The 27,997-nt window shown below is 37.0% G+C and overlaps 1 protein-coding gene across 1 annotated transcript in view; it reads right to left on the reverse strand.

The window, feature by feature from the left end:
• Positions 1 to 27,997, reverse strand: part of MYO16 (myosin XVI) — a 272,053-nt gene that overhangs the window by 218,133 nt on the left and 25,923 nt on the right. Inside the window, exons 3-4 of the mRNA XM_026034575.1 lie at positions 11,072 to 11,142; positions 7,734 to 7,877 (exon numbers count right to left, since the gene is read on the reverse strand). Coding sequence (XP_025890360.1) covers positions 7,734 to 7,877; positions 11,072 to 11,142 — 215 coding nt within the window. The remainder of the gene's footprint in view (positions 1 to 7,733; positions 7,878 to 11,071; positions 11,143 to 27,997) is intronic.

The following is a 27,997-nucleotide window of genomic DNA, read 5'->3' on the forward strand; positions in this document are numbered from 1 at the left end:
AAGTATAAAAGTATGAATGAAAATCTCTTTCCATTTCAGATCAYGAAGGGAATACTCAGGAATGCAAGTAAACAAAATAGATCTAACATTTTAAAAACTTACAAAAATGCAGAACCACTTGGAGACAATAAACTTTTTAAAATTTCTCCATATGAAATACTGTAAGATCTATACGATGCTGATGTTGTTTCTGTAAAAATCATATTCTAAACTGAGAATATATGAAGTATTAACTTCTTAAAGCATTCCTTTAAAAGGGTAAATCATTTTTCAATCTGGTTAAAAGTACCTCCTGTTCTCTGTATTCCTCCCATTGACTTTTGAATGCTTCATTAGTAGTAAGTCATATGGTTTATTCTCAGAGCATAAAACATTTTGTAGAATGGGATCAGTATATTTTGAAGATATCCTGACCATTCAGTAACATTTCTAAACACCTAAACAAATTCAGTTTTGGATAGCATTATACTGTCCAAATACTCTAGTCAACACTATTCAAACACTATTACTAYTGGGGACTGTAAATCTAATGAATGATTCAAGCTTAATTCCCTTTTGCACACTGCTAAGCATTGATCTTCCTAAGTTCTTAAAGCAAGAAGATGAGAAARGAAAAAAAAAACACTCATTCTTTAAACAATTGTACTTTTATCTTTCTATTCTACAATTCAATTTTGCTCCTCAATTCTAGGTTCCAAACAACATGAAGAAAAAACATTGAATTAGTGATGAATTGGCTAATAGAGAGTAATTAAGTTTTGTGTGTGTTTTTTTTCTTAATAAGGTTAGTAAAACAAAACAAACAGATAAACAAATAAACAAATAAACAAATAAACAAATAAACAAATAAACAAATAAACAAATAAAAAATCAAGACTGTGTTTCTATTCCCCACAGCTATTTTCCTTTACCAGCGGTGGTACTGCTGAGGAGTATCTGAGGAAGTGCCATGTCTCTTGGCCATTCTAGTTAGATACTGTCATGTTTATTACAGTAATGCCTTGGGGCCAACAAAAAAAAGTCACCATTGTGCAATGTGCTGTACAAAGACTGGAACACAGTCTAATATCACTGGTTGAATTTGGCAGAATCTGTATTATGGAGAGAGAGAAAAATACATTTTTGTTTCCCACTAAATGATGCCTCCTGATGATGGTAAAATAAAACGAATTACACTATAAACATACATTTGCACTTGCTTTTTTTTTTTTTTTTTTTTTTTTTTTTTTTTTTTTTTTTTTTTTTATTTCAGGGAGCTTAAAAAAACCCGTGACCATTTTGAGAGTATGGAAGAGTCCCACCACCCTCAAAGCCAACTGTATTAACATCCATTGTATTAAAAAAGAAATCTTATAACCATCAACTATTATGCATGTGTTCAACGTTATAGCCCAATGATGTCTGTGACATACTGTGAAATTAGGGAGTAACAGCAGGCCATATACTTATCATTTGCAATACAATCACAGTTATCCATAGTTATAATCACAGTTATCTTGTTAAAAGTAACTAAACACAGGAGATTAACATGACTGTGACCCTTTTAATAAGTACCTAAACACTATTTTTCAATACTAGAGAGAAAATAGTGGGCCAGGATCCAGCTATGTATGTCATGGGACTGCACAAAGACAAGTCAGAGTTTGATCAGTTTTGAGGCAGAGGGGATATAGGAGAGGAGGGCAGCTGGACAGCTTGTCTTTATTTGCCCTTTTAATGATCTAGTAACAATAGTAACAATTCTTCCAGCAAAGAATTCATGACAGCAAATAATACTGTTGAAATGAAGAAAAAAGAACAGAAAAAAAAAGGAAAAGCAAGATTCTACAAAACAGTTTTTACTTACGTCTGCTACTGTGTGTGTAGCTCAAGTGAATTCACTAAATTCCAACAGTATTAATGTTATATCAGATGAAATCTATCAGATTTGATTTATATCAGGTAATTTTAGCAACACACAAGCAAAGCAAAGGTTAGCTCCTGTTAAGTGTCAAACAAAAATATCTGAAGCTAGAAAGTGTGTGCTTGAAAAACTGTGCTATTATCTATGGATACAAACTTAAAGAGACAGTCACTAAAAGTGGTACAGGACTGAACAGCACTGCACATTTTCCTTCAGCTAACAAAGCATGGATAAATCATTTTCAAATATCAGTATTGAGGACACTCCATAAATCATTTAACATTTTCTATAGCATAAGCAGGTTTAAATGTTAAATTGAAAATCATAGAATGTGGTGTTTTCTATTTCATACAAAAAAATGTGAAGAAAATTCATGCAAAATGCAATGTTGCAGTGCGTCCAGAGATGAGGCACACATTCTAATGGGAGAGAGCTGCTGCCAGTGTGTCCAGTTCTGAGCAGTGAGTTCAAAAGGCAACACACATTTTTAATAACAACATGGTTCTAATAACCAATAAGCTGGTTGTTTTCATATCAACAAGAGGTTTCTTGAAGGTTTCATTTTTGGCACCAAGGTATATAAGCCTATACATCTTTGGTGTTAAATGAAAGGAGCTTCAGCACTCCCTTCCCTTCCTGCATACCACATCTACAGAAACAGTCCCTGATCCTATGGAGAACACCAACAACCCCGATGCCACCAAGTAAAAATTTATGAATATGACCTTTTCACACAATCACAGAATGGTTGATGTGGATAGGGACCTGTAGAGATCATCTAAACCAATCCTCCTGCTCAAGCACAGGCATCTAGAGCATCTGGCACAGGGTCGCATTCAGGCAGTTGCAAAGATCTAGAAGGAAGAAGACTCCACAACCTCTCTGAGCAATCTGTACCAGAACTCTGTCACCCTCACAGTGAAGAAGTTCTTCCTTACATGAAGATGGAACTTCCTGTGTTTCAACTTGTACCCATTACCTCTTGTCCTGTCACTGGCCACCATTGAGAAGAGCTTGGCCCCTTCCTCTCTACAATCACCTTCAAGTGCTTACACATATTGATCAGATCCTCTCTAAACCTTCTCTTCTCTAAGTTAAACAGGCCCAGCTTGCTTAGTCTTTCCTCATACGAGAGATGTTCCATTCCCTTAATCATCTTCGTTGTTCTTCTCTGGACCCTCTCCAGAAGCTCCACGTCCCTCTTATACCGGGGAGCCCAGAACTGCACACAGTACTCCAGGTGCAGCCTTACCAGAGCTGAGTAGAGGGGCAGAATCACCTCCCTTGACCTGCTGGCAACACTCCTCCTGATGCAGCCAGGATCCCATTGGCCTTCTTGGCCACGAGGGCACACTGCTGCCTCATGGTTAACTTGGTGTCAACCAGGACTCCCAGGTCCCTCTCYGTGGAGCTGCTYTCCAGCAGGTCGACCCCTAATCTGTCCTGATGCCTGGGATTATTCCTCCCCAGGTGCAGGACCCTGCACTTGTCCTTGTTGAACCTCATGAGGTTCCTCTCTGCCCATCTCTCCAGCCTATCCAGGTCCCTCTGAATGGCACCACAGCCCACTGGAGTGTTGGCCACTGCACTCAGCTTGGTGTCGTCTGCAAACTTGCTCAGGGTGCACTCAGTGCCCTCGTCCAAGTCATTGATAAACAAGTTGAACAGCACTGGGTCCAGTACTGACCCTTTGGGTACACCGCTGGCCACAGGCTTCCAACTGGACTCAGCCTCATTTATCACCACCTTCTGAGCTCTGCCTTCTTGACAGTTCTCAATCCACTTCACTGTCCACTCATCCAACTCACACTTCCAGAGCTTTCCTAGGAGAATGTTATGGGAGATGGTGTCAAAAGTCTTGCTGAAAAGGCTTTTCCACCCATGTGCCTGTATGGCAAACAGATCTCTACGGATTACCTTGACCTCTACATTTCCTCCTGTACTAGCAGCTGCCCTGGGGCAAGTTCCTCTTTGGCTGACTGTTGAGCAGATAAGGGTATATATTTCCTAGTCATAATGACCAACACCTTCCCTGGAATGTTACTGCATCTTTGGTAAAAGATGGATTGGAAGGAAAAAGCTTAAAGAACTTCATTTTGCACTGATTCTATGGATGATGCCTGCAATTCCAATACAATTTGATCTATCCAATACACATATCCCATATGTGATGGCATATTATCATATTGCAAATAACTACAGCCCTTCATGGCCCTAGCTCTCCATGAAAGACATATCAACTAAGAAGTTTTACTTTGCCATTTACCAGAGGACAAAAACATTGAGTTACCTACCACAGCTCAGATGATGAATGACAAATCATTATTTTATTTCTGMCAGAGCAATATGAGGACCATCAAAAGTAGGTTATTATCAGAAACTGGGCATGCTTAATTAAGTCTTCATAAATAGTCTTCTAGGATTTATGCATAAGCTATGCTCCTCTCATTCTATTTTCCTTGCAGAAAACATTTTGCAGCCCTCACTGAGGGAAACTTCCACTTTTATAGCATTTTTGCAGGAATCAGAATTTGTACTTTTTTTCAATTTCAGGATCTTGCTGTTACCAGTTCACATCTTTAAAATAGGTAGCATGGCAGTGTCTAAGTTATAAAAGTCATATAAGAAGTATTACAAATCTAGAAGTAATTCTTGAGGGTATTATTTACTCTTCCAACTAGAATTTGTTGCACAACAGAAGCTGCCTGTAGCTCATATTAACATTATCTAGGCTCATGCTACATATTAGACATGGCCCATGAAACGCTTTGACCTCAAGGGAAAGTACTTTCTGATATCAAATGCTGACACAAAGCCAGTTCATAGTTGTGAAAAATACTTCCCTCCAACCTCAATTTCTATTTTCACTTAGTGGAACGTTATTAAAGATCATATTAATGTCATGGATCAAAAACTACTGCTCACCTAAGAATATTTCCCTTTCTTTGCCACAATTTTCTATTTATTATTCCCACCCCTAAAGGGAAAGTATAAAGTTATTAATTAAGCAGTCAAGGAAATTCTATCTTGAAAAGTACTGACCACCTAGAATGTGGGAAAAAAATGTCAAAAGTTATTATAAACAATACACACTATTTTAAAAAGTATTGCAAAAATCCATATGGATATAATGATCAATGAAAACTTTAATACATGGGATGACTTATTCAGCCCAAAGGATCAGAAGTTACTCAGAATTTTCAGAAAAGGAGACTTTATAAAGAACAGAGAGCTAACCAAACAACAGTCAAATAATGGGATATGAAAAATAATTCTGGATAATAAAAATCTGATTGCAGAGTAGAAGAAGCAACCAGAAGATAGGTAAGAGTATATTTAAAAAAAAGATTTTAGTTAAGCCCATGCCATTTACAGGTCAGATAGTAGCCAGAGTACTACTTTCAGATAGTTGGCACTATATTATAATCAGCATAGTCATTAACTCAAAATCATATTACTATAATTCACTATGCTGAAGTAAATCAGATTATCCCCTCAACTACTGATGAATATATAAGACTATTCACTAGTGGTGCCATTATAACTGAATATATTATACATTCCACAAAGTATAATTTTCAAGTCTGCTTCAACAGGCTGACTTCAACTTACAAGATTCTAAATGCAATAGGTCATATTTATCTTATCAAAAAAATCCTTTCATTTTACTTGTATGTGTAGATTTTTTTTTCCCCTGTTCTTTACTTGTAAAACTAGCCTTCAAGAATCGCAGGTACACTTAAACAAACTGATTATAAGTAAGTCTAAGGCACTTGAAGGGATGCCTTCAAGAGTCGGAATTGGCTGATGTCATTGTGAGGCCAAATGTGATTATCTTTGAATGGTCATGGCAATCTGAGGGGTTCCTGGGGACTGGAAAAAAACAAAATCTCTCTCCTGTCATCAAGAAAACCAAGAAAGAGGGGAACTACAAGCCAGTCAGCCTTACTTGGATCATGAGGAAGATGATGCAGCAAATAATCCTGGAAACCACTTCCAAACAAAGGAAGGCAAGAAGGTGAGAGAAGTAGTCAGCATAGATTTAAATCATGCTTCACCAACATGCTGCTCAGTCAGTGAGGGCAGAAGTTAAGATACTTTTTATCTTGACTTTGGCAAGGCTTTTAACACTGTCTCTCATACAGTCCTCACACTTAAGCTCATGAAGTACAGGTTACAAAATGGAGTGGCACAGACTGAAAGCTGGCTGAACTGTTGGGCTCAAAGGTCTGCAAATAAGGAAAATTTCCTGCTGCACAGGAAAAAGCTTGTGGCCAGTCACTTGTACCACAAGTGTTGATACTAGGGCAAATACAGTTAATTACTTTCATTAATGACCTGGACAACTGGAGTGCGTGCTCCCTCCACAAGACTGCAGATGACAGAAAACCAGGAGTAGCTGAATCCTGGATGGCTGTGCTGCCATTCTAGGGAATCTTGACAATATGGACCACCACAAACATCACGAAATTCAACAAAGGAAATGTCAAGTCCTGCAGGTGGGAAGAAATAACCCCACACACGATTGCAGGGTGAAAGTTGACAGGCTAGAGTGCATCTTTGCAGAAAGGATGCTGGACATCCTAGTGCACAGCAGGTTGACCATGATTCCATACTCTGCCCTCATGCTTGTAGCTGTAGACTCCTGTAGTGCCTTAGGAAGAGCACTGAATCATAGAATCATTATGGTTGGAAAAAACCTTCAAGATTATCGAGTCCAACCATAAGCCTTTCAACACAATGCCTACTGAACCATGTTCTGAAGTCTCATCTGCAGGTTTCTTGAAGACTGTCAGTGATGGTGACTCCACCACTTCCCTGGGCAGCTTGTTCCAAGGGTTTCATCACTCCCTCTGTGTAGAAGTTTTTCCTAATATCTAATCTGAATCTCTCCTGGTGCAATTTGAGGCCTTTTCCTCTTGCCCTACTTTTGGTATTTTGGAGTAGAGATCGACCTTTGTCTCTCTACAACCTCCTTTCAGGCAGTCATGTGTCATGTGAGTGATAAGGTCACCTCTGAGCCTCCTCTTCTCCAGACTAAATAATCCCAACAAATGTTGATCTACTTGTGATGACTTATTAAAAATCATTTACACGATTTAAAAATAAATAAAAATAGATTAGAAAACACTAAATCAGACTGTGAAAGACTATTGCTTTAAAGAACAACGTAAAATAAAATGGGACAACCAGTTGCATTAAAATTCTCAAGCAACATTAATGGCTGGGTTCCTAGGCATGCAGCATAAGAAAAAAACTGTAACAAAGGCTGAATGTCATAACTCTTACTATATTGGATATTCTCTACTTGAAAAATTCAAAGTCTTTAAAATTTTTAAATTGGCCTTATTTTGACCAAGTTCACAAGTGCTTCTTGATGAATACTGAGTATATTTGAGTGTATACTTGCTTTTAAGAAGCAGCTTTTGATAAGATTGTCTGTCAATTCAACCCTTAACAGAAAGTGACAAGGAGAAGAGAAAGGAAATTATCTGAAAATCCCATTTGGGACTGAGTGCTTCTCAGAGATATAAGCTTCTGACTACCAGGAAGAGAGAGAGGAAACTTGGCATGACATTTATACTGTATTCACTTTAGAGACTGAATATGCCCTACTATATGCTTTGTAAAAAATTGGAACTTTCCAAAATGTCAAGAAAAGGATGAAATGTATGCTTTCACTGATATGATTATATATAATATATATATTTATATATTTTATACAGATATTTATATATGGCACTCACATAGCAGTTTCAGACCGTACAGTGTTAAATTTTGTTAAAAATTTCCTTTTTAAGTACACCATGCATCAGATTGCTTTACTTACTAGTAGCAGTAGCAGGACAATATCAGGATTATCACACGCACAGGCTACATGCATTGATGTCCAAAAATCCTCATCTTGATGATTTACATTTACTCCTCGATCAATTAGAATTTCTGCAGCAAATGCATTATCATAGCGGGCACACTAGAAGAAAGAACAGAATATTAGACTCAGGGGACAGCTGAATTTATTATGTACATCTTTTCAACCTTTGGCTTTGCTCCATTTACCATTTAAATTGAGCAAATCACACAATGGAGTTTAAATAGCTGTTTGTAAGGGGCAACAGCCGAGAAATCCATAAAAAATAGCTTTGTGGAGACTACAGGTTCCACGTGCAAGATTCACAGAGTCCCTTATTCCCTGTGAAACAACCCTGTGAAATTTGCCGAAAGCTACAGCAAAGATGAGGTTTTCTTTCAGTTCAGTGCTGTCCTTCCAAATCAGTGCGCTGGCACTGAATGAATGCACTGTGATTAGAAGGGTCTACATATATGCACACCACAAATCCATATGGTCACTCATACATGAACTCCTCCCTTTTATGCAGTCTATAGCAGTAATACATGTCTCTCTGCATTGATACTGTACTGATTCCCTTTTAGGTATTTGACAGATAAATACTCTGCGAATGAGTGTGTGTGTCTGTACTTTGCTTCATTTTGGTGACCAAGGTCACTTTTTTGAGTGTATCGGTATCATTGCAAAATATGCATTGAGCTATTCTAAATTCATTTTTTAAAAATTTCTGATTTATTAAATCTAAAATAGGTCAACACAAACTCCTAACAGTCTCATTTTAAACATATTTTTAAGCAACATAACTATAACTAATTAGGTAAACAAAAAAAAAAAAAAAAAAAAAAAAAAAAAACCCTTTTCAGAGAGTATCCATACAAAACAAATGACAAATGTCACTGTGACATTTTGTGTAAGAATAATAGCTATAATGCCTTTTTGTAGTTAGCTACCAGTTTGAAAATAGCCTAGATTTGCAGCAGAAGTATAGTTACTGCTGCTCCCTATTTCACGGCATTTGTAATGAAATTTAACAATCCCAGTCAAAAGTCCACTTTGTTGATGTGAGTGGGTTGATTGCCTGAGTGAACTGGTGCAATATTATTGTGCCTCCTGAATGGGCAACTTACATGAGTACTGGATGTTGCTGTTTCTCCTCCCATGAATTTTAATGAGAGTTCAGTAAGCACCTTTGAAGCTCTCATGGCCTACCTGAGATTTGAGCTACTCTCTGTAGAGATAATAATCTCTCAGATATACAGAGAGTTCCTATTAAGGAATGTCACTTTTTTTTTTTTTTTTTTTTTTTTTTAAGAAACATATCAAATTCTGGAAGAGTATGGAAATGGCAAAAGAAAAAGAATCAGGGTTTTCATTGAATTAAATGTGAATATAAATGTATTTTTTTTAATTCATTCTGGAGCAAAAAGATTTATCCTATATCCAGAAAGAACAAACACTGATTACACTCCTTCAGTAGCTTACATAGAACTAGTAATAAAATTAGTAAATACAATGGATTCAGATGAGCTTAAAAAAAAAAGAAAAGTATGTCAGATTCTTGCTGAAAAGTAACTTGGCTTATCTGTTTTCCCGCATCATGACTATCCTATTTGCATTGTTCCTACACAGGGGTTAAATCCAGGGCTTCCTTAAAATCAATTAGCATTTTGTCCCTGTCTCTAGCATTTTGCTGTAAATGAATTAAAAATGCTTACAACTAATGCTGACTAAACTGAGGCAGTAGGTTACACACTTCTTTATATAGCATTTTTGTTACTGCAGGGAGTTTTCCCTCCTTTTGAAGTCTATCTGTAATTGTGAAGTAGCAGGTCCCAACGGAGAGATACTGAATGTGTTAGAGTAATGAGGCATAATGCAGAAGAACAAGAAACCTAAAAAGACACTGCTCACTAAAATCTGCAGTTAAGAAGTGCATATCAGTGGAAGTAGACAAAGCAAGCTAATATCGCCTGAATATAAATATTCTTTTCCCTCTTTTATTTTTAAATGTCAACGGGACAGATGGCACATCAGCCACACTCCTGTCCCATGTTGCCTTCTAGGGTTTTCAGCACAGGATAAAATTTGGAATGTCTCAGCTTTGGGAGTCTCAAAGATAACACCTCATATGGGCTGCATTTTTTAGAGAGTGAATTATTCAACACCTTCTCAATAGAAAAAGATTTTGAGAACAGACAAGAAAACTTCAGTTTTCCAGTTTTATCTGTTTATTGCATCTTTCCTTTATATAGGCCCATATTTCCCAAAGTCCTTGGCAAGCAGCATTGCCATGGAAGAAGATGGAGAGTAGTGACTCATTACACAAGGTCATGTCTTCTTATTACAAAGGTATGATTGAATATGTGCTGGAATCCAGTAATGTCATAGGATTCTTTTTTTTTTTTTTTTGTTCAAACTGCTCTGTTTTGTGTACTTACTATGAAAAACTGAATTAAAATGAAACATTCTGCTAGCAGACTTTTGAACAGATCATTTATATCCTTGTAATTGTGAAGATATTTATTTTAGTAGAATTATGCAAAAAAAAAAAAAAAAGGATCCAAGTATCTTAATGTTACTGACTGAATAGACAGAAAATCTGCAATGAAGGCATTACAGAGCAATGTACAGGATCACAAGGGAAGGGAATTTATGATATGTTTTGCCACTGTCTTCAGCAAAGACAAAATTTTACCTCTGCTGTATTATTTCCTTCCTGGCAATTAGTCTTTCTTRCAGAAGCCCTTACATGTCTTCTATTTCAATCACTGAATATAAATAAACATTTCCTTTTATCTCCCAGCTATTTCATGTAAATAATCATATTTACAAATGATAAATATCATATTTCAGCTAATATAAATAATGAAAATAATCATAACCTAAATGCACCTAATATATATAACATCCACGTGTAGGAAAACAACGTAAGAAAATTGTACTAGCAGTAAGATGTTACTCCACTGTGTTTTTCATATAGGATTTGTGAATCTTTAATTCATATTATTCTTTCTGTGAAATCAAACAATATTTCCTTCGTTCTTACTTACTGTCCAGATAATTAACATACAAAGTGTCTCGTTCTACTTTGCTTGTAACCACTCCTATGACATGATCCATCCTTTCATAAGCAATTTGAAAACCACCAAAAACCACCACTTACTTGACATGCATAGCTGCATGCAATCATAGTCACTGCAGAGGACACCAAAGGGAAAAATATTGCTAAACTTTCATTTCTGCTAATATGCCTAATCAGCTCAGTATCCCACCATATTTACCCACAGCTACTAACACTAATCTTCAATCACTCTTACCAGATGGAGCAAGGAGCCTCCTGAGGAAATGAGTGTATGAGGGTCGGCACCATCTTTCAATAGTCGTAGCACTGAAACACAAAACAAAAGAGGAACAAGAATTAATGCAGCAATATACTCAATTCTGAGCTGTTAATAGTCTGATTCTTCACCATCTGCATTAACAGATTTAACAATATATGCAAATGTCTGAGATAACATTTGCAAAACTATTATGTCAGCATTTCCCATCTCATCTATTTTAATGGCTAGGCCTGGAAGCACAGGACCTTTGATAACGATGTTAACTACAAACAATATCAAGCCTTCTCAAGAGGAAAGATGAGGATATTTTGTTCTGTACATAGGGGAGGGAAGGCGAGGGGAGAGAAAAAGTAGGAGAGAGACTGTGTCTGAAGGTCAGAATTACTTGATTAGTTCATGTGGTATAAAAATAAAAGCCTACTGGTTTTATTTTATTTTGCAGAATTCCCATGAGACCTATTGACTTTTTCAGTAAATGACTGACATCAGTGTTCACAACTTATATTGCTCGAAATTAATCTTCATGCCATAGCTAAATGAAATGCACTCAATTTCTCCTTTACATTGCATTGTCAGATCACTGACACAGCATAATTCTTAAAATGGCATTTGGTAGCTGAATTCCACTCCTACTTACAGATATCAAAACCCTTTTGAAATGAAAGTAGGCATTTAAATGCAAGCAGAAAACAATCCTGYACATTGGTGCTCCCTCAAGGATGAAAATTCTGTGCTTTTTCCCCTTGGTCTTCACTGCCTTTATAACCTTTTCACTTGGAATTGAAGCACTGACTGACTCACGCTATCAGTGTTCATTTCAGGAGCAGAATTGCACAGTGGCAATGACAGATAYTATCAGAGGAATTCACCCCTGTATTGTACCCTTTTCGTCACTCCTCTGATATAAAGAACCCTTTTAAATGGCCTCCATCTAGGAGAATTAATGCCAATAGAGTTCTCTGTAGGAAAACAGTTGGTTCTACCTCCTTCCTCGTAAGTAAATCCTGGTTTTTATTTCTACTTAAAAACGTGGATGGAGTTGTAAAAGGCCTGCACAGAACTCTGAAGGTCTAAAWTCCCTGGAAATCTGTGCCACTGCAACATCTGATATATGGGAGGGTCATAAATTTGTCTCAAAGCTGTTTCAGCTTCTGTGGATCTGTCAAGGGACTAAAGTTTGCCCATGYATCTTTTTGTGCTTTCCTTCTTTTAAGAATGTTTTAACAACAGTTTTTTTCATTGTACACTTAAACTTCTTACCACCTTCAAACATATGGCTGACCTTTTTTAATCTGATCAGATTTATTTTCAAATATTGACAATTTACACAGGCAATATCATCTGAAAATATTGATTTTCCATCAGGTTTTCTAGAAAAAAATCATCTCAATAAAGAAAATTTAGCTAAATGGTAGCACTAAAATGAAAGCAGACCATAAATTCAGAAAGATTTGACATATTATTATTAAATGCTTCACACATAGCAAACACACAGGCATATGCAGCACATATATGCAGTACTTATAATACATCTATTTAATCTTTTTCTGTTTTTTTTAATAAAACTTTGAAAGTCAAAAATCAATCCAAACTATTAAAAAATTGTAAAACACACATTATGAATAATTTTATGGTACCTATTTCAYCTCACCCAAGGTTTTGCTTCATTTAATTTACGTTACTGTAAAAGACTTATGTTCTGGCAAATGACATTTTGAAAGCTAACTACGATTCAAAGGCATGTCTGTCCCCAGCATATCCATTAAAAGTAGAAGCAGAACATTAAGTAACATGGATTAAATGAGCTGTACAACAACTGCCAAGCAAGATGAAGAACACTGAAGGAGAGCGGGAGAATGGAGAAAGACTCACAAATTTTCATAACCTTGCAGAAAGTGGATGAATGACAAAAAACAAAGGACTTCTTTCTGCTCTCAGATGCAGAAAACCAATACTGAAGGATGCAATTGTCCTCATCCAGACAGAACTCATTAAAATTAAATGTTCAAAACTCAGTTCCTTCCTTCTCCTACTTTTATTACCTAAAGTGCTGATCATAACCAGAGACAATTCCTCTGCTTCAGGTTTCAGAGGATGAAGATCTTACTTTGAATCGCCCTTTCTTAAATAATGTGCAACTACATCTTCAAGAGTTGATATTTTTGATATTTGTATGCTTTTTCTTTGTAGGCCAGAAAATAAGAAATTCGTACCACAAAGAACATTTTGGGACTTCAAAAGTGATTTCATTCTGCCAAATCTGTCAGGATTTCATATGAAAAAAACTAACATTTACGGTCATTCCCCTTCCTGTATTTCTGGACGGGAATTAAATAAATCTTACCCATTCCAGTCTCTAAGCCACYAATACAGTGTTTTTATATAACACTCTTTCTTACAGATTCTGCACGTGGCTAAATCATATAAACTGTGCTTTCACTCACAAAGAAATACCCAATTGCAAACATGTCTATTAAGGTAGACAGTCTTAAAACATGGTTGGAGGAATTATTAAACTACCATAATTCTGTCCTCAATGAGAATTTAATACATCAGTTGGAATATGCCATCTTAAGAAAATGCTGGTTTTATGGTGTAGTTTCACAGCCTGCCCTTCTGCCAAGAAGGGGAAGGCATGCTGTCCACTGCATGCCCTACTCTTCTCTTTTGCCAGCTCTCCCCAGTCATACAGCTTCATGCTCAACCAGACCAGTAAGACATTTTTCTATTACTATTATTTTTGGGGGTGTCAGTTTTTCAGCCCATCAACACAATGAACTCAATAACTGCATAATTACAGAGGACACAAATGTACAGGTTGGGTGGAGGCAGAGTAGGCACATGGCATTTTCATGGCCTTATATTACATGCTCTGAGGTTGATAATGAAATCCTATTTTTAGGCTGCACTTTCAGAGGATGAGATGAGTTTTGTCTGAACTCACAACAAGGTCTGAGCATTGGGAACTGTTCATATAAAAATATTCCACAAGGTTTCTAGGTTTCATCTAGAGCCTAAGGCAATTAGTAAACAAATAACAGAAAAAAAAMCTGTAGCTACTTGCATATACAAAATACAGCCAATTTATTTAATCTTTACCTCCATCAAACCCCCAAAGACTTGATTCTTTACAGAAAATCTTTGCAAAATSAAGGAATATGTTTTCAGATTCACTTAGCAACATGTTACTGTCAATAGCAAAAAGAAAAACAAACAAACACACAACAAATACAGGCCATTTCTAAATATAAAACTTTCTAATTTAGTAAAAATACAAAATAATCACCCATCTCAACTCCCTATAATGATTACAAGGAATGTTTCTTTATTGCTTTCTTTACACATAGGAGAAAGACAGCAAGGTAACATCACAAAATATTAACAAATAAACTGCGAGCTTAAGCTACAGTTATGGACCCTAATTAAGTCCATAAGCAAATAGTTAGGTTACATAAAAAGCTTCAGAGTCAGTGAGTAAGAACTCAGTAGTTCTTTTCTTTGCTTAACTTTTTTTCTCATTTTGTTTGTAGCTTCATTGGCACTATAAATATATATCATGAAGACTACCAGTATACACAAACTCTCATATGACTTGGGCAGGAGTCTTCATTCACAAACAGGATAATTTGCTGCTATCCTCAGCACTATGAGGTCAACTATAAAAACTTCCTCCAACCTTGAATTCACCTGTCTACAAAACAGCAACATCAATAATAGTAGATAATAATAAAAAATAATAATACTAAATAGGTGATCACAAAAGTAAAACCCTTCCCAACATGGAATTCATCAAAGACTTTACTAGTGAGTAAGGAAATCTTTACCATATATTATATTTTCACTTCCATAAAACTACTCTAGTTGCTACTAGAGAAATTTTAGACTCAAAGCTCCAATGATGGAAAAGTCATAGATAACTATATTCCAGAAACGTGATAAATGTCTTAATTAGAGTCCTTTTATAAAAGTTTTCACAGTGTTTGCTTTTAATACTTCCCAGACTAGAAGCTGACATTTACTCAAAATAAAATATKTGAGAGTAAAATTTTCAGTAAGATCTCAAGACTTTCCTTTGGCTTCTGTGCCCAAATATGCACATCCGTTCTTCTGATGTCTTTGGATATGATATTTCACAAAGTAGTCAACTACTTAAAGTAGAAATATGCTTCRCAAGCAAGCCATATTATCTAGCAAAAGTGTTTCAAAATGCTCTGAGGAGATAAAGTTAGTCTTATAGTCCCTACTGTAAAGCAAAATAAAAATTAAGTTAGTCATTTATACATACGTTGTTACTATTTTAACTAAATGACTTCGGATGAGAGCTCAATAGGCTCTCCACAAGCCATTGATTGTACTGAATTGATAACAGCTCATTATGTAGCCTCATAGCCCAGTCAAGACAGTAATACCATGCTTGCTACCAGCCACACACCTCGTACYAACTTCACAAAGTTTTGGGACTTGGACTCTCAGGCTTATTTTGTAGGGGCTTGCCTTTATTTGCTTGGAACTCAGTTTTATCTTGTTTAGTTTTTTCAGCAAWTGTTTAATGAGCTGATAACAACTACTTAACTTGTTTTAGTTTTACTTAACTTTATATAGCAAAGTTAATGTCAAAGTTAATGTYATGCTTACTGTTAATAATTTTGACATATATATGAATAAGTAGTTATGCTATGCTATATAAAATAGCATCTAGCTACTCTAGCATGTAAAGTTATCTGTGACTCTAAAATATGCTGCAGACTAAAAGAGCAAAAAAGTAGGGTGAGAGCAGAGACATGGAGGTGTGGGAATAAGATGATACCAGAGATTTCAAGACTACTGACAACTCATTTGAGGTCAGTTACTGATGGCAATGCTAATTTAGGAGTTGGATAAAACTAGTTTTAGAAGTAATGGGAAGGACAAATATCTAAAATATTTAAGACACACTATTGGCCATCTGGTTTGCTGAATACTGGATACAAATATATGTTTCCATTGGGAACAGCAACTAGTGGTATAAACATTAACAAGGACAAAGTTTCTTTCTGTTCTTTAGTTTTCGGAGAATAAATCTGTCTAGAAAGCTCTACTTATCTGTTATGTACTGAACACAACTCTTAACTGTCAAAGGCTAGCTGAGAGCATGCTATTGTTTTTCAGCAATATCTTATTCTCCTCCCACTTAGGTTGCAGGGTTCCACCACTTCCCTTGTGCTGGCACCTTCATGTCTCTTAAGTATTCTTTTTTTATTCCGGTCACACTGTATTTTCAGCTTATATCAAAGGCAGYTACAAGAAACTGTTATACAAAGCTACTGTTTATGAAAGAAGATAAACAACAATCTTTGGTAAAAGATTCTTAATCAGCAAATAAAATCAAGCAAGATGTCATACATCTTCGACGAAAGCAGTCTAAGCAGTCTTGGAACAATACTTGCCTTGGTATCTTCACTATGAAGAGTTTAAAAAGAAATTTTAAAATTCACATAGCAATATTGATAGATTTATTCATCCTTTTCATTGTCTTCTAACCACAAACACATTGAGAAGCAATACTAAATAACTAGTGAGATTACAGACACTTTCATTCAAAGCAAGCTGTACCTCCTGTTCGAGCCTTACTGCATTATTCAAACAACTAGGTCAATCCCATTGTTTTTTCCATCCCTGAAATATTTCCAGCAATCGCTGCCAACATCTGTCAAAGTTCAAATCTCATCTTACTTTTCATTTCTGAAGAATAATTACATTATTGGAGATAAATTCCCATCTTCTTCGCATAAAGATTAAAGACAACAGACCATAAAGAAAATAAGCACAAYATTTGGACATCTAAGGGTTATTGATTTCAAAGAAAAGCAGAAAATGTGACAAGAAAGAGATTTATTCCATACTGACTTAATTTGAGAACATTAGCTTTGCTAGMCAATCTACACTGATCACTGTTGAACAGAGAGAACTGATTGGCACAAGACTGATGCTTCCACTCTCCCTGGCAGTTTAATTTTTTTTTTTTTTTTCAGCCAGCCGGGAATCAGATTATAAAGCAACCAAGATATGATTCTTTGCTGAATTTGAAAGCATGATGTGAATTGTCAGGCTGGTTGTGAGTTCCATTCAACATAGTGTTATTTTTAAAAGAATCCACCACGGAAAGGGACTGACGGGGATAGTCCTACACCCTCATGTGACATCTTCCAAGCCTCTGGTCTCCTGATCTCAACACGTGCTGATTTTCTACCATGCTCTCTTTGTGCCAGAATCAATCAGACCTTAAGCTGGAAAGTAGTTCGTTGGGTAGATCGCTCCACTGTACAAGTGTACTTTAAGTAATATAGATAAGCATAGGTCAAGTTAGATTATTCCCTCTATTATTTTCCCACTGAGCCTTGTACTCTCAACTGTTCTACTTTCGTGCTTAGGCATTCAACCACCCTAACAGCATCAAGCTTACACATTATTACTCTGGAGGTTTAGAGTACAGCCCTACTGAGATGCCTTGAACTGGAAAACCACATAAAAATAATGGTTGTATGTCAGATAACATATTGACACTAAGATAAAGCCAAATGAGAACCACAAAGAGGGTTCATGTAGTGGAGAAGCTATTTCAAGCAAGAGCCAGAATAATTCACCAGTTTAGGGGCTACCATTATTCAGTAACTACTTTCATTTCCTCTCTTTCATTTCATATTCTCTCTTACATCATTTCTATATTCATTTTTATACATATGAAATTTACAGTGCAGTCCAAATTGAATGGCTTGAAAAACACTAGTGTGTGCCCCTTAAAGTACCCAAGCACTGTGATGCAAATTCATCTATCTCTATACAGAGATGACAATGTGCAGCACTCAAATGTGACATGCCTTAAGTTAAGTTCTGGTGTGACAGTCCATTTATCTGAAAAAAACATTCACATGATAAAATGGTATGGGTCCAGATCACTTCAAAGCAACACGATATAAAATTAACCGGGTTATGTTATCTAACATTCAAATCTGACTTTTTTTTCTTTCTCTTTTTTTTTCATTTGTAAGTAATTTACAGATTGTGGGTTTTTTTTTTTTTTTTTTTTTNTTTTTTTTTTTTTTTTTTTTTAACTTCACATCTTTTCTTCACAGGATCCAGTTCATTCATTTACATGGAGATACTTGCCCTGACAACATCTAGGTGATACTGTCATGCCAGAGTGAGATGGAAAGACAGCCCAACCACAAGAGTTTTGAGAAGACTGGAGTAGCAGTTCAGTTCCATTACTCCAAGACATGGCAAGACAAGGTAGACAAGGTGGAAAGACAAGGTAGGGCACCGTCACAGCGGCCATCCCTGTTTGCTTCCACTGTTCAGTTAACTCTTCCAGAACTAGAGCTTTGGCCAGGTTGTAAGGGGAAAATTGCTGGGGTAAGGTCTGTGTTTTTAGTTTATAAACTTGCAAATTTTTATCTTCTTTTATCTCAAAAAAACTAAGACCTGATTATATTACAGAGATTATTCTACCTCACAGAATAACAAATGATTAACTAAAAATAAAGCTTCTATCAGTGTAGTTAATAGGCCAGCAGGGGTTTTGCACAGACCTGACTGAATTCTGAATTTCTGCTAATGAGGTAATATTACAAGAAAAACAAAGCTTTTTTTTTTTTTCYTTTTTCTTAATTTRCCGTAAGATTGTATGATGAACACCCTAAAATTAAGCTCAGGTGGAAAGCAGTTCATCATATAGTRAATTTTAAAATTTTAAAAAGTTTTTCCAAAGTTTTCACCTCAAGCTAGTTCATATATGTTATTTATCTACATTTTTTTTTAAAGGGCAAAAAAAAAAAACCCTAATAGTTTAGCATTTAGGTCCTCTCTTTTATTCTACACRCCCATTTGTATTTTATCTGATTTTCAAGGCAAAATGCCTCTCCTGAGGGCCCTGAGAATGGCAATTAAAAAAGAGGAAAAAAAATAGCATTGTCAATAGGCTACAGCTGGTTATACAAAAATTCGCGTTCCACATATTTTAGGAGCATCTATCAACTTAAAATTTATAAAATTAYATGTGAAGGATAACTCTTATGCTAATAAATACATATAGTTGCACATTGAAATATTTGCGGAGTTGAATATGCAGATCCATACAGCAGTTTATTAAATACATTAATTTCAGACTTCATAGGTTTCCAACTCTGTATTTATTAAATGATGGCAAATAAAACCAACAGCTGAATAACTCATTCTGTCATCAGTATTACTGTCCCTTCTTGTCTATCTTAATCGTTGTTCTGCCTACCTGAAAGCCAGCAGCTATCTTCTTACAGCTTGAATAATTATTCCCAATGCAGATTATTTGGCAAAAACATTACCATCACATGTTTTTCCTTACTGTAACAGTGAAAGTTAAAGAACAACTCCAATTTTCTTCCGAGTAGACTACATACTTTCCATGATTTACCAATAATTTACACTGAACTTGTACCAATATTCYTTAATTGGCATAGATCAAATTAGTTTAAGTTACATTCCATATGAAGTGAGACTCAACGCTGCCTTTAGCTCTCCTACCATGCAGAGCAAGTTTATGCCAGCTGTTTTGCAAGCAGTATGAGCAAGTCATTACGATCTGTATTAGAAATCTTAGAAGAATAACAAGCTATAACCCTGCTAAGCAGCTGCTAAATGGTACTAATTACCAGCTGTAGACTACTGGTTGTGTACTTTTTGTGTACTGTGGAATTCCCAAAATGCATACAAGGAAGCAAACAAAACAAAACAAAACAAAACAAAACAAAACAAAACAAAACAAAACGCGGACAGTATAGAGCAAACTATGGACATTAACTATCTACACATCATTACAAAATACTTGTGCATACGGCATGTGACTTGTCAAGGCCATCAAGGAAACACCCCATTTAAGGAATATCTCACCACTTGACACATTTGTCTCAAGCACCCCCTTTCACACAGTGTAGTCTGTGACAGTTTACACTGCCAATCTAAATTGGAGATGTTTGTTCATGCTTTCACCCATGCCCTCTTTCCCTCTACCTTGCCCAGCAGTGGCACGTGTCTGACTAGCTGCAAGGTAGCCTTATGAAAGATGATTTTTAAGCTGATTTAGCTCCCTGAACTGGCTTGCTTCAAGGGTAGCACAAAGAAAAGAGCAAAAAAGGAGAGGGCAGAAAGGAGAGCAACACAGGGCAATCCCAATTTAGCCTAGCTTTCAATGGTGTCATACTTTCTCCAAGTGTAGCTGGATGTTGTAATGTAACCTTAGGCTACTGTCAAACTTATGTTAATGGCTTCCAGCTGCCTGTACTTTCCCCTCCCTTTTTCTGCATCTGCTCTATTGGGTACAGAAAAGTAAGGTGACACAGCAGGTAACTGCTCCTTTCTGGGGTGGTTCATTCTGCCTTGGACCAGTTTGCTGAACAGCCTTCCTCTGCAGCTATGCAATTGACAGATCTGATAAAAGGACCACGCCAGACAAACATGCCGTGCCAGAACTGTGATACGAAAAGGCATGTAAAAGGACGAATGCAAAATTCCAAGTATAGAATCATAGAATCATAGAATGCCGAAGGTTGGAAGGGACCTCAGAGGTCATCGAGTCCAACCCCCCTGCTCACGCAGGGTCACCTAGAGCACGTGGCACAGGGCTGCATCCAAGCGGGTTTTAAAGATCTCCAAAGAAGGAGACTCCACAACCTCTCTTGGCAGCYTGTTCCAGTGCTTTGTCACCCTCACAGTGAAGAAATGCTTCCTTAAGTTCCTGTGGAACTTCCGATGCTTCAGTTTGAAGCCATTTCCTCTAGTCCTATCCCTGCTCACCACTGAAAAGAGGCTGCCCCCCTCCTCCTCACTGCCTCCCTTGAGGTATTTATACACGCTGATCAGGTCCCGCTACGAGCAGAAGACGCAGACCTTGTTCATCCACGTGAAGGAGTGCCGCCAGCTGGCCTACGGCGACGAGGCCAAGAAGCGCTCCAACCCGTACGTGAAGACCTATCTCTTGCCTGACAAATCGCGACAAGGGAAGCACAAGACAACCATCAAACGCAACACCATAAACCCCCTGTACAACGAGCTGCTGAAGTATGAGATTAATAAGTCCCTCCTGCTCGCAAGGACACTGCAGTTCTCAGTCTGGCACCACGATCGCTTTGGCCGAAACACCTTCCTGGGGGAGGTGGAGATCCCAATGGACTCCTGGAATTTCGACAGCCAACTGGAGGAGTTTCTCCCCTGCATGGCAAGTAAGAAAATATGAAACAAAAAGTACCAGTATTATAGAGGTAAAACAGAATAATCAGGGGCCTGGAACATCGGCCCTATGAGGAAAAGCTGAGAGAGCTGGGCCTGTTCAGCCTGGAGAAGAGAAGGCTGTGGGGGAACCTGATCAGTGTCTATAAATACCTCAAGGGAGGCAGTGAGGAGGAGGGGGCCGGCCTCTTTTCAGTGGTGGCCAGCGATAGGACTAGAGGAAATGGCCACAAGCTGAGGCACCAAAAGTTCCACAGGAACTTAAGGAAACATTTCTTGACTGTGAGGGTGACAGAGCCCTGGAACAGGCTGCCCAGAGAGGTTGTGGAGTCTCCTTCTTTGGAGATCTTTAAAACCCGCTTGGATGCAGCCCTGTGCCCCGTGCTCTAGGTGACCCTGCGTGAGCAGGGAGGCTGGACTAGATGACCTCTGAGGTGCCTTCCAACCTTAAGCATTCTATGATTCTATGATGCATTTCATTGATATAGCTTGACTCTCTATGCATGAGAATGCCTTCTCCTTGCAGAAGTACCTTTCTACTAATTTCCCCTACACTCAGATGCAGTATAATTTCAATTAAAGTAGTGTGACTTCAATAATATTTTTCTTGTTTTTAGGTAAACCACCAAACACAGAAGCCTGCTATATGGTATAATCAGTATAATATTTCTCCAAACTGTTAYTGTATGGAAAACAATTGTAACAGAGGAAGTTTACATTAACAAACAAAAAAGCAAAACTGATGCATTGTAAAAAAAATAAAAAAAAGAAGTCCCCAGAAAAATGAATACTGTGTATGTCACCTGGCAGATCTTATCATTCAAGAGTTTCTCTCCACCTTCCAAATCCAACATGTGTATTTGTTTGATTTGATTTACCTCTGTTTTTCTACATCTGCCAACTACATTCTAGCTCTTCCCCATACTTCATACTTATATGTTACAGAAACTTTGTAGATTAATATGGCTACAGTCTGCTTCTCATTATAGTAATTTAATGTAATAATTAACTAGATGTTGGAAGAAGACTGCGATAACAAACTTTCATTAATACTTGCCCTGTCATTTCGGCATCTCTCAGTTTCTGCTCAGAAATCACATCAATCACCCTGCTAGTTTTCCTTGTATTTTCATCTCCAATCTTGACTCTATCTTTCAGATGATTTCTAGAGATAGTATGACAATTAACATAGCTTTTCTGTAAGAGAAAGCCTAAAGCAGATCCCTGCCTCCCAAATTCAATATCCTGTTCTTCACTGTTACCTTTCACTTAGGTAATTTGTATTCAGGTAGTGCTTGATGCACTGCTGTCATCAGGTCCCTCTTTGTTGTTATTGTACCCTTGCACCTTGCAAATTCATTGGAATAAAAGTGTTTCTGGCTAAATTCCTTATTATGCACATATAGCTTGTGGCATATAGTCACTTTTAGCACTTCAAAAATTGTGATCTGTGAAACATTTTCTGGTTGAGGTATAATCTTCTGTATGGTGAATTTAAATCTATCTTTAAATCTTATTTTTTGAAGAAAAACACTTCTATATTCCTGCCTCGAGGTAGAGCTACCATACTASACAGCTGAAAATGCCAGCAATTTAAATACTTCATCTGATTTCAGTCTTCAGTATTTGACATTAAAAAGTAACATAGACAGACATGAGACTGAAGGGACAGTTTTGCCACATTTCCGCTAAGTTCATCTTTCAACCACAGAGGTAAATTGGAAGAAATTCAGTTCTGCATTCAGTATCATCAAGTTCACAGAAGATTAAGCTTGCAGACCAATCAGAGTTGGGGTGAACTTACATTCGTTTACTAGCGAAGTACTTGGGGATCTTGGGAATCTTGGGTAAGTTAAAAGAAAAGCAGATACTCTGTATCATGCTTAGTACTTCATGCTTCTGACATCAATAATCTCCTTAGAAGAGCCAAACTGCCATGCCAGAGTTAGGGCAATCAGTAAAYTACATAGCAAATACAGCTTTACTCGAGAAGTGTCAAGCCCATATGGGGATGAATTGTCACGGTGTGGACTGCAGTTATAGACAAGCCTGTAGAGGACAAAATGATACTCAAACATCACATTGAAGGTTATTATGTCTGTTTCATGATTGATGGAAACAGACAACATCCAAGGTGACAGGTTGGCTTTGAAGTAGAGTGATTTTTTCTCCAGTAGGTACCCCTGCATTTTGCTTAGCCTGTCCTTGCACTACGACACTGAGAATTGGCTTAGTTCAATATTCTACTCAGTTCAGTCCTCTCCAAAATTCAGATATAGATGTTTGAATTGCAGACCTCTGTTTCTCATTTGCCTTCACCATTCCCTGCCATGTATTAAAACCTCTAAATCCATTCAACTGCTTGTCTCCCCACTGACAAGCTTCTAGCTGGGGGCTAGAACAGCTGCTCTGTGAGGAGAGGCTGATGGAGCAGTGCTTGTTCAGCCTGGAAAACAGGCAGCTTCAGGGAGAACTAATATTAGCCTGCCAGTACCAAAAAGGAAGTTGCTTGGAAGACAGAGTTAGGCKCATCGCAGTGGAGCATGGCAGGAGAACAAGAGACATGATCTGAAACGATTCCAATAGAAAGCAAGTAAAACCTTTTTCACCACAGATTTTCAGACAATGGAGAAGGTTGCCTAGGGCAGTTGTGCAATCTCTACCCTTGCAATTTGTCAAGATCCAACTGCACAACCCTGAACAATCTTACCTAATCTCACATCTAACGCTGCTTGGAGCAGGAGGTTGGAGAAGAGAGCTCCAAAATCMTTTCCAACCTGAATGATTCTACAACTCAATGAATTCAGCAATCATGAGGTGAAAAAGGGAAAGGGGTAGCCAAAATCACATCATCTGACAGCAAAGTACTTTCCAGTTCCAAGACGTACCATGAGTCCACAAGGAGTCACATGGTTTGCGCTGAACTGCTAAGCTACAGTTGTAACTGTAATTGAATTGCACTGCACAAATGTAACTCTCACATGATATGCAATGCCAATTTCTCTTCTGCTCAAACAGTCTATGTGCCAGACCTGTAAATTACACAGGCACATAATCTATCTGGCACACAAAACTGAAAAATCAAGCCAGAACTCTGTACTAGAAATGTATGTCTTCAAGCACCAAGAGATCATGAGGGCTAATCCAAAAAGAATATGCATGTATATAATTCAAATCATGTATATATAAACAGAACAAATTAACGCCCATGTAAACATCAGTGGAACTGCAAAGACATATTTTCCTTGCATCAGACTTTTTCTGTCTATATGTATGAACAGTTGCACAAATTAGGGTTTTTTTGGGGGAGGTGGAGGGAAAAGGAATGAAAGGAGGAAAGATTTAAACCAAAACAAATGCAGTATTCATCCCATGTAGGAATTCAGTAAAGCCAGCCAAGTTTAGACAGGATTTATTAAAATGTTTATCATATTACCAGCTCGTGCCTTCTTAGAGGATGCTCCTTGGTATACTAAAAAAGGAGCAGCTCACACCTCAGATACATCCTTTTAGTTTTAAGAAAACTGCAAGTCCTATTTTCCTTATTCTCAATGGSTTAAGGTGGAATTCTAGGAAAAATTACCACTATATAACAACAATAGTTGTGAGTACTAAAATCTGGAGCATAGACCCTAGCTCAGTGATTTAATGCTGCAGCTGTCATGTTTGCCTTTTGAGTCTGAATTTAATCAAAACTCTAAACAGTACACAGTGTGAGAATCACCTCCTGCAACTATTTTATTGTTTCTCATGTAGAATCTCAGTGTGTACTGCTTCAAGGTCACATATACCACACCATAATATACAAGCACAGGAAAGCCACAAAACAAGAAAACAATCCACAGCCTCAGGCTGACTGTCATCATTCTACCTTGCATTGTTTACCTAATACTTAAAATGCATGTTTAAAGCATGACATTTAGAAATACTGTCAATGTTCCCTTATTTGCTGACCTTCCTACCTCTGATCTCGAATACAATTCGCGTAAGAACACAAGCTAGATTACCTATTCCCTTAGATTCATTGATTGCATTCTTGCTAGCTTCAGTTCCTTCCCTGTAATAACCTGTTACTGTGATGGCTGCAAAAAGCCAAAATCAAGAAAAATCAGTTGTGTATGCTTTATGTCATAGACCTGTTTTATTCATTTCTCTCTTAGAACTGCAGAGCTTGTTCTTTGACAACTTGATTTACAAAAGGCTGAAGCCCTGCACACCAAGTTATGATACCTAAATGTATTAAGAAAAAGAATCCATTAATGTACGTGTCAGAAAAAAGGATGACTGAAATAATAAGTAGCATACATATTTCATGTTTAGAATTTTTATTGAGGAAGGATAGGCTTAAAGAAAAAAACAGAAAGAAAAAAACAGAAAGAAAAAGTACAGCTCTCATATATTTGTGTTTTAACTGAGAAAAATACTACAATTCATGCATAAGAAAAGAGCTTTTCAATTAAAAAATATATCTGTTGCATTTAGCATTTAGCAGCTTGAGCTATATTTGTTTAGCTCTACTTTCAGAACTTCTAAATGAAATTACTCCCCATAGTTATCCCATTTTTAAAAAAATCCAAAGAAATATGCTTTTCCTCCTGGCAACTATTATGATGGTGATCAGCCCAAGTCAATATGCTGCAGGATCCTCAAATGTGGCCTTTTTTCTAGTTATGGCTAATATTCCATTAAATTAGCATTCTCTTGTTGCAACAATGGAAATTACTATGTTGGAAAAGCCAAATTTTAGCATAATCTGAAATGTTAGAAGTGTTTTTAAGAAACTGAAAAGAAATCATCCACATTTTTAATAAAGACTTCATTATTGCTTTAAGGATTTGCTGTTTTAAAATAAGGGGGAAACAGAAAAAGGTTATTCTCTGTTATTTTTCTACTAGATCATTCTGTAATTGAAATAAAAATACCTTAAGTAACATTGAAAGTCAAATACAGAGAAGTTTCCCCTTTAAATTGAAATACTATTGGAAATCAATCTGAATCATGGAAGAGAAATATACTGGAGAAGAAATCAACTTATGAATGGATAGGGAAGATCTGAATCTTTCTGTTCTTTGTATTTCACCAGTACAGACTAGAGTTTTCGGCCATCACAGGAAAATTCCCTTTTAACCAGCGTGACGTCTAACTACATTCAGGGAATGCCAGCAGTACCTGCTACTCAGTGGATGTCCTCTTTCATCACAAGAACAGGCTTTTGAATGGTGCTGATATATAGCCTCCYATCCCAGTGCATGATGTGAGGAACACCAAGCACAGATCCCCTTTGAAATAAATGGGAAAACTGCCAGATACTGGTTAGTTGGTAGTGAGTGGCTTAACAACCTCTTATTGGCATCGTGGTGAGTTTATGAGTGATTTGTCTTGGTGTTTCTTGCTTTTTTTTGTGTGTATCAGAGCATGCTAAAGTGGAAAATTGCTTTTAGTATTACACAGAAAGGAAAGACCATATGGAGGAAAACAAATGAAACCAATAAACTGAAGGAAGTGCCGATAAGATGTCTATAAAGATAAGCAGTTAAAACCAATTATACTTCTAAAAAAATGGATGCTTACATAAGGTAAAGGTCTTTCGAGTAGTTTCTCTTCACRCTTTAAATCATTAAAGCCTTGTGAATTAGGTCTTGCTCAAGCAAAGTCACRATGAATTTATATACTAACCAGTCTCACTGAAAAAAAGCATTCTATCACAGTCTACCAAAAGAAATAGTTGGATTTTTGGGGGGAAAAAGTGCTCAAAGCTAAGTGAATACCAGTCTTAATAATACATACACATATATTTATATATATATATGGAGAGAAAGAGAGAGAGTAGATATTTTGATGATGTTTTCCTCTCAAATATTGAATTCAGTACTTACAAAAGAGATACATTTCAGAGCGATGATTCACAAATCCCATAGGATAAACTTAGAGACACTTGGAAGTTTCAAATAGGAACTGATAAATCCAAATACCTATCTCAAGGTTGACTTCTCAGCCCTTAAATATGGAAAACAGGACTACAAATAGTCTTGAATATACTTCTATTTTCCAAAGAACTAAGGGAAGCTCCGTTTTTTTCGAAACAGAGCTAGTAGAGGCAATAACAACATCAAGGTTTTCAYACAACAGCTTGTGACAGTCAGCTTCCTACAGCCTCTGATGCAGCAAGCTAGATCACTAGGATTCAGCATGTCAACACAGTCAACAAAGCAAATCAACTTCTAGGCTAGCAAAAAGGTGCAAATGACAGCTCTACCTCTGTTTTCTTATGGGATTCCCATCTAGGTCACCACCCCTACCACTCCTACTAGGTCATCTATCTCCACCCCTACTAGGTCATGTCCAAAGGACCTGAAATATGGCCTTGTGTCTAGTTCTGTAGAGGGTATACAAGTAGGAGATAGGTATTTGAATTARTGTAGTTCTGGGCATGCACAGAAACAAAAATTGCAGCTACAACTGCCTAGGGAGCTTTCAAGACTGAAATGAAAGTAGTATGGAAAGAAGCCCTCTTGGTTAGTCCACAGCAAGAAGGAAGAGTTTAGATAAAATTCACACCATCAAGTCTATTGTTCACTTCAGTGACATATATAAGCTTCTGTTTTGGTAAACAAAAAGTAGTTTAGCATACAGTTCTCATCTTGTAGCTTTACTAAATTAATA

This window comes from Nothoprocta perdicaria, unplaced genomic scaffold (assembly GCF_003342845.1).
Source record: "Nothoprocta perdicaria isolate Ctin4 unplaced genomic scaffold, notPer1 scaffold_148, whole genome shotgun sequence".
Lineage (NCBI taxonomy): Eukaryota > Metazoa > Chordata > Aves > Tinamiformes > Tinamidae > Nothoprocta > Nothoprocta perdicaria.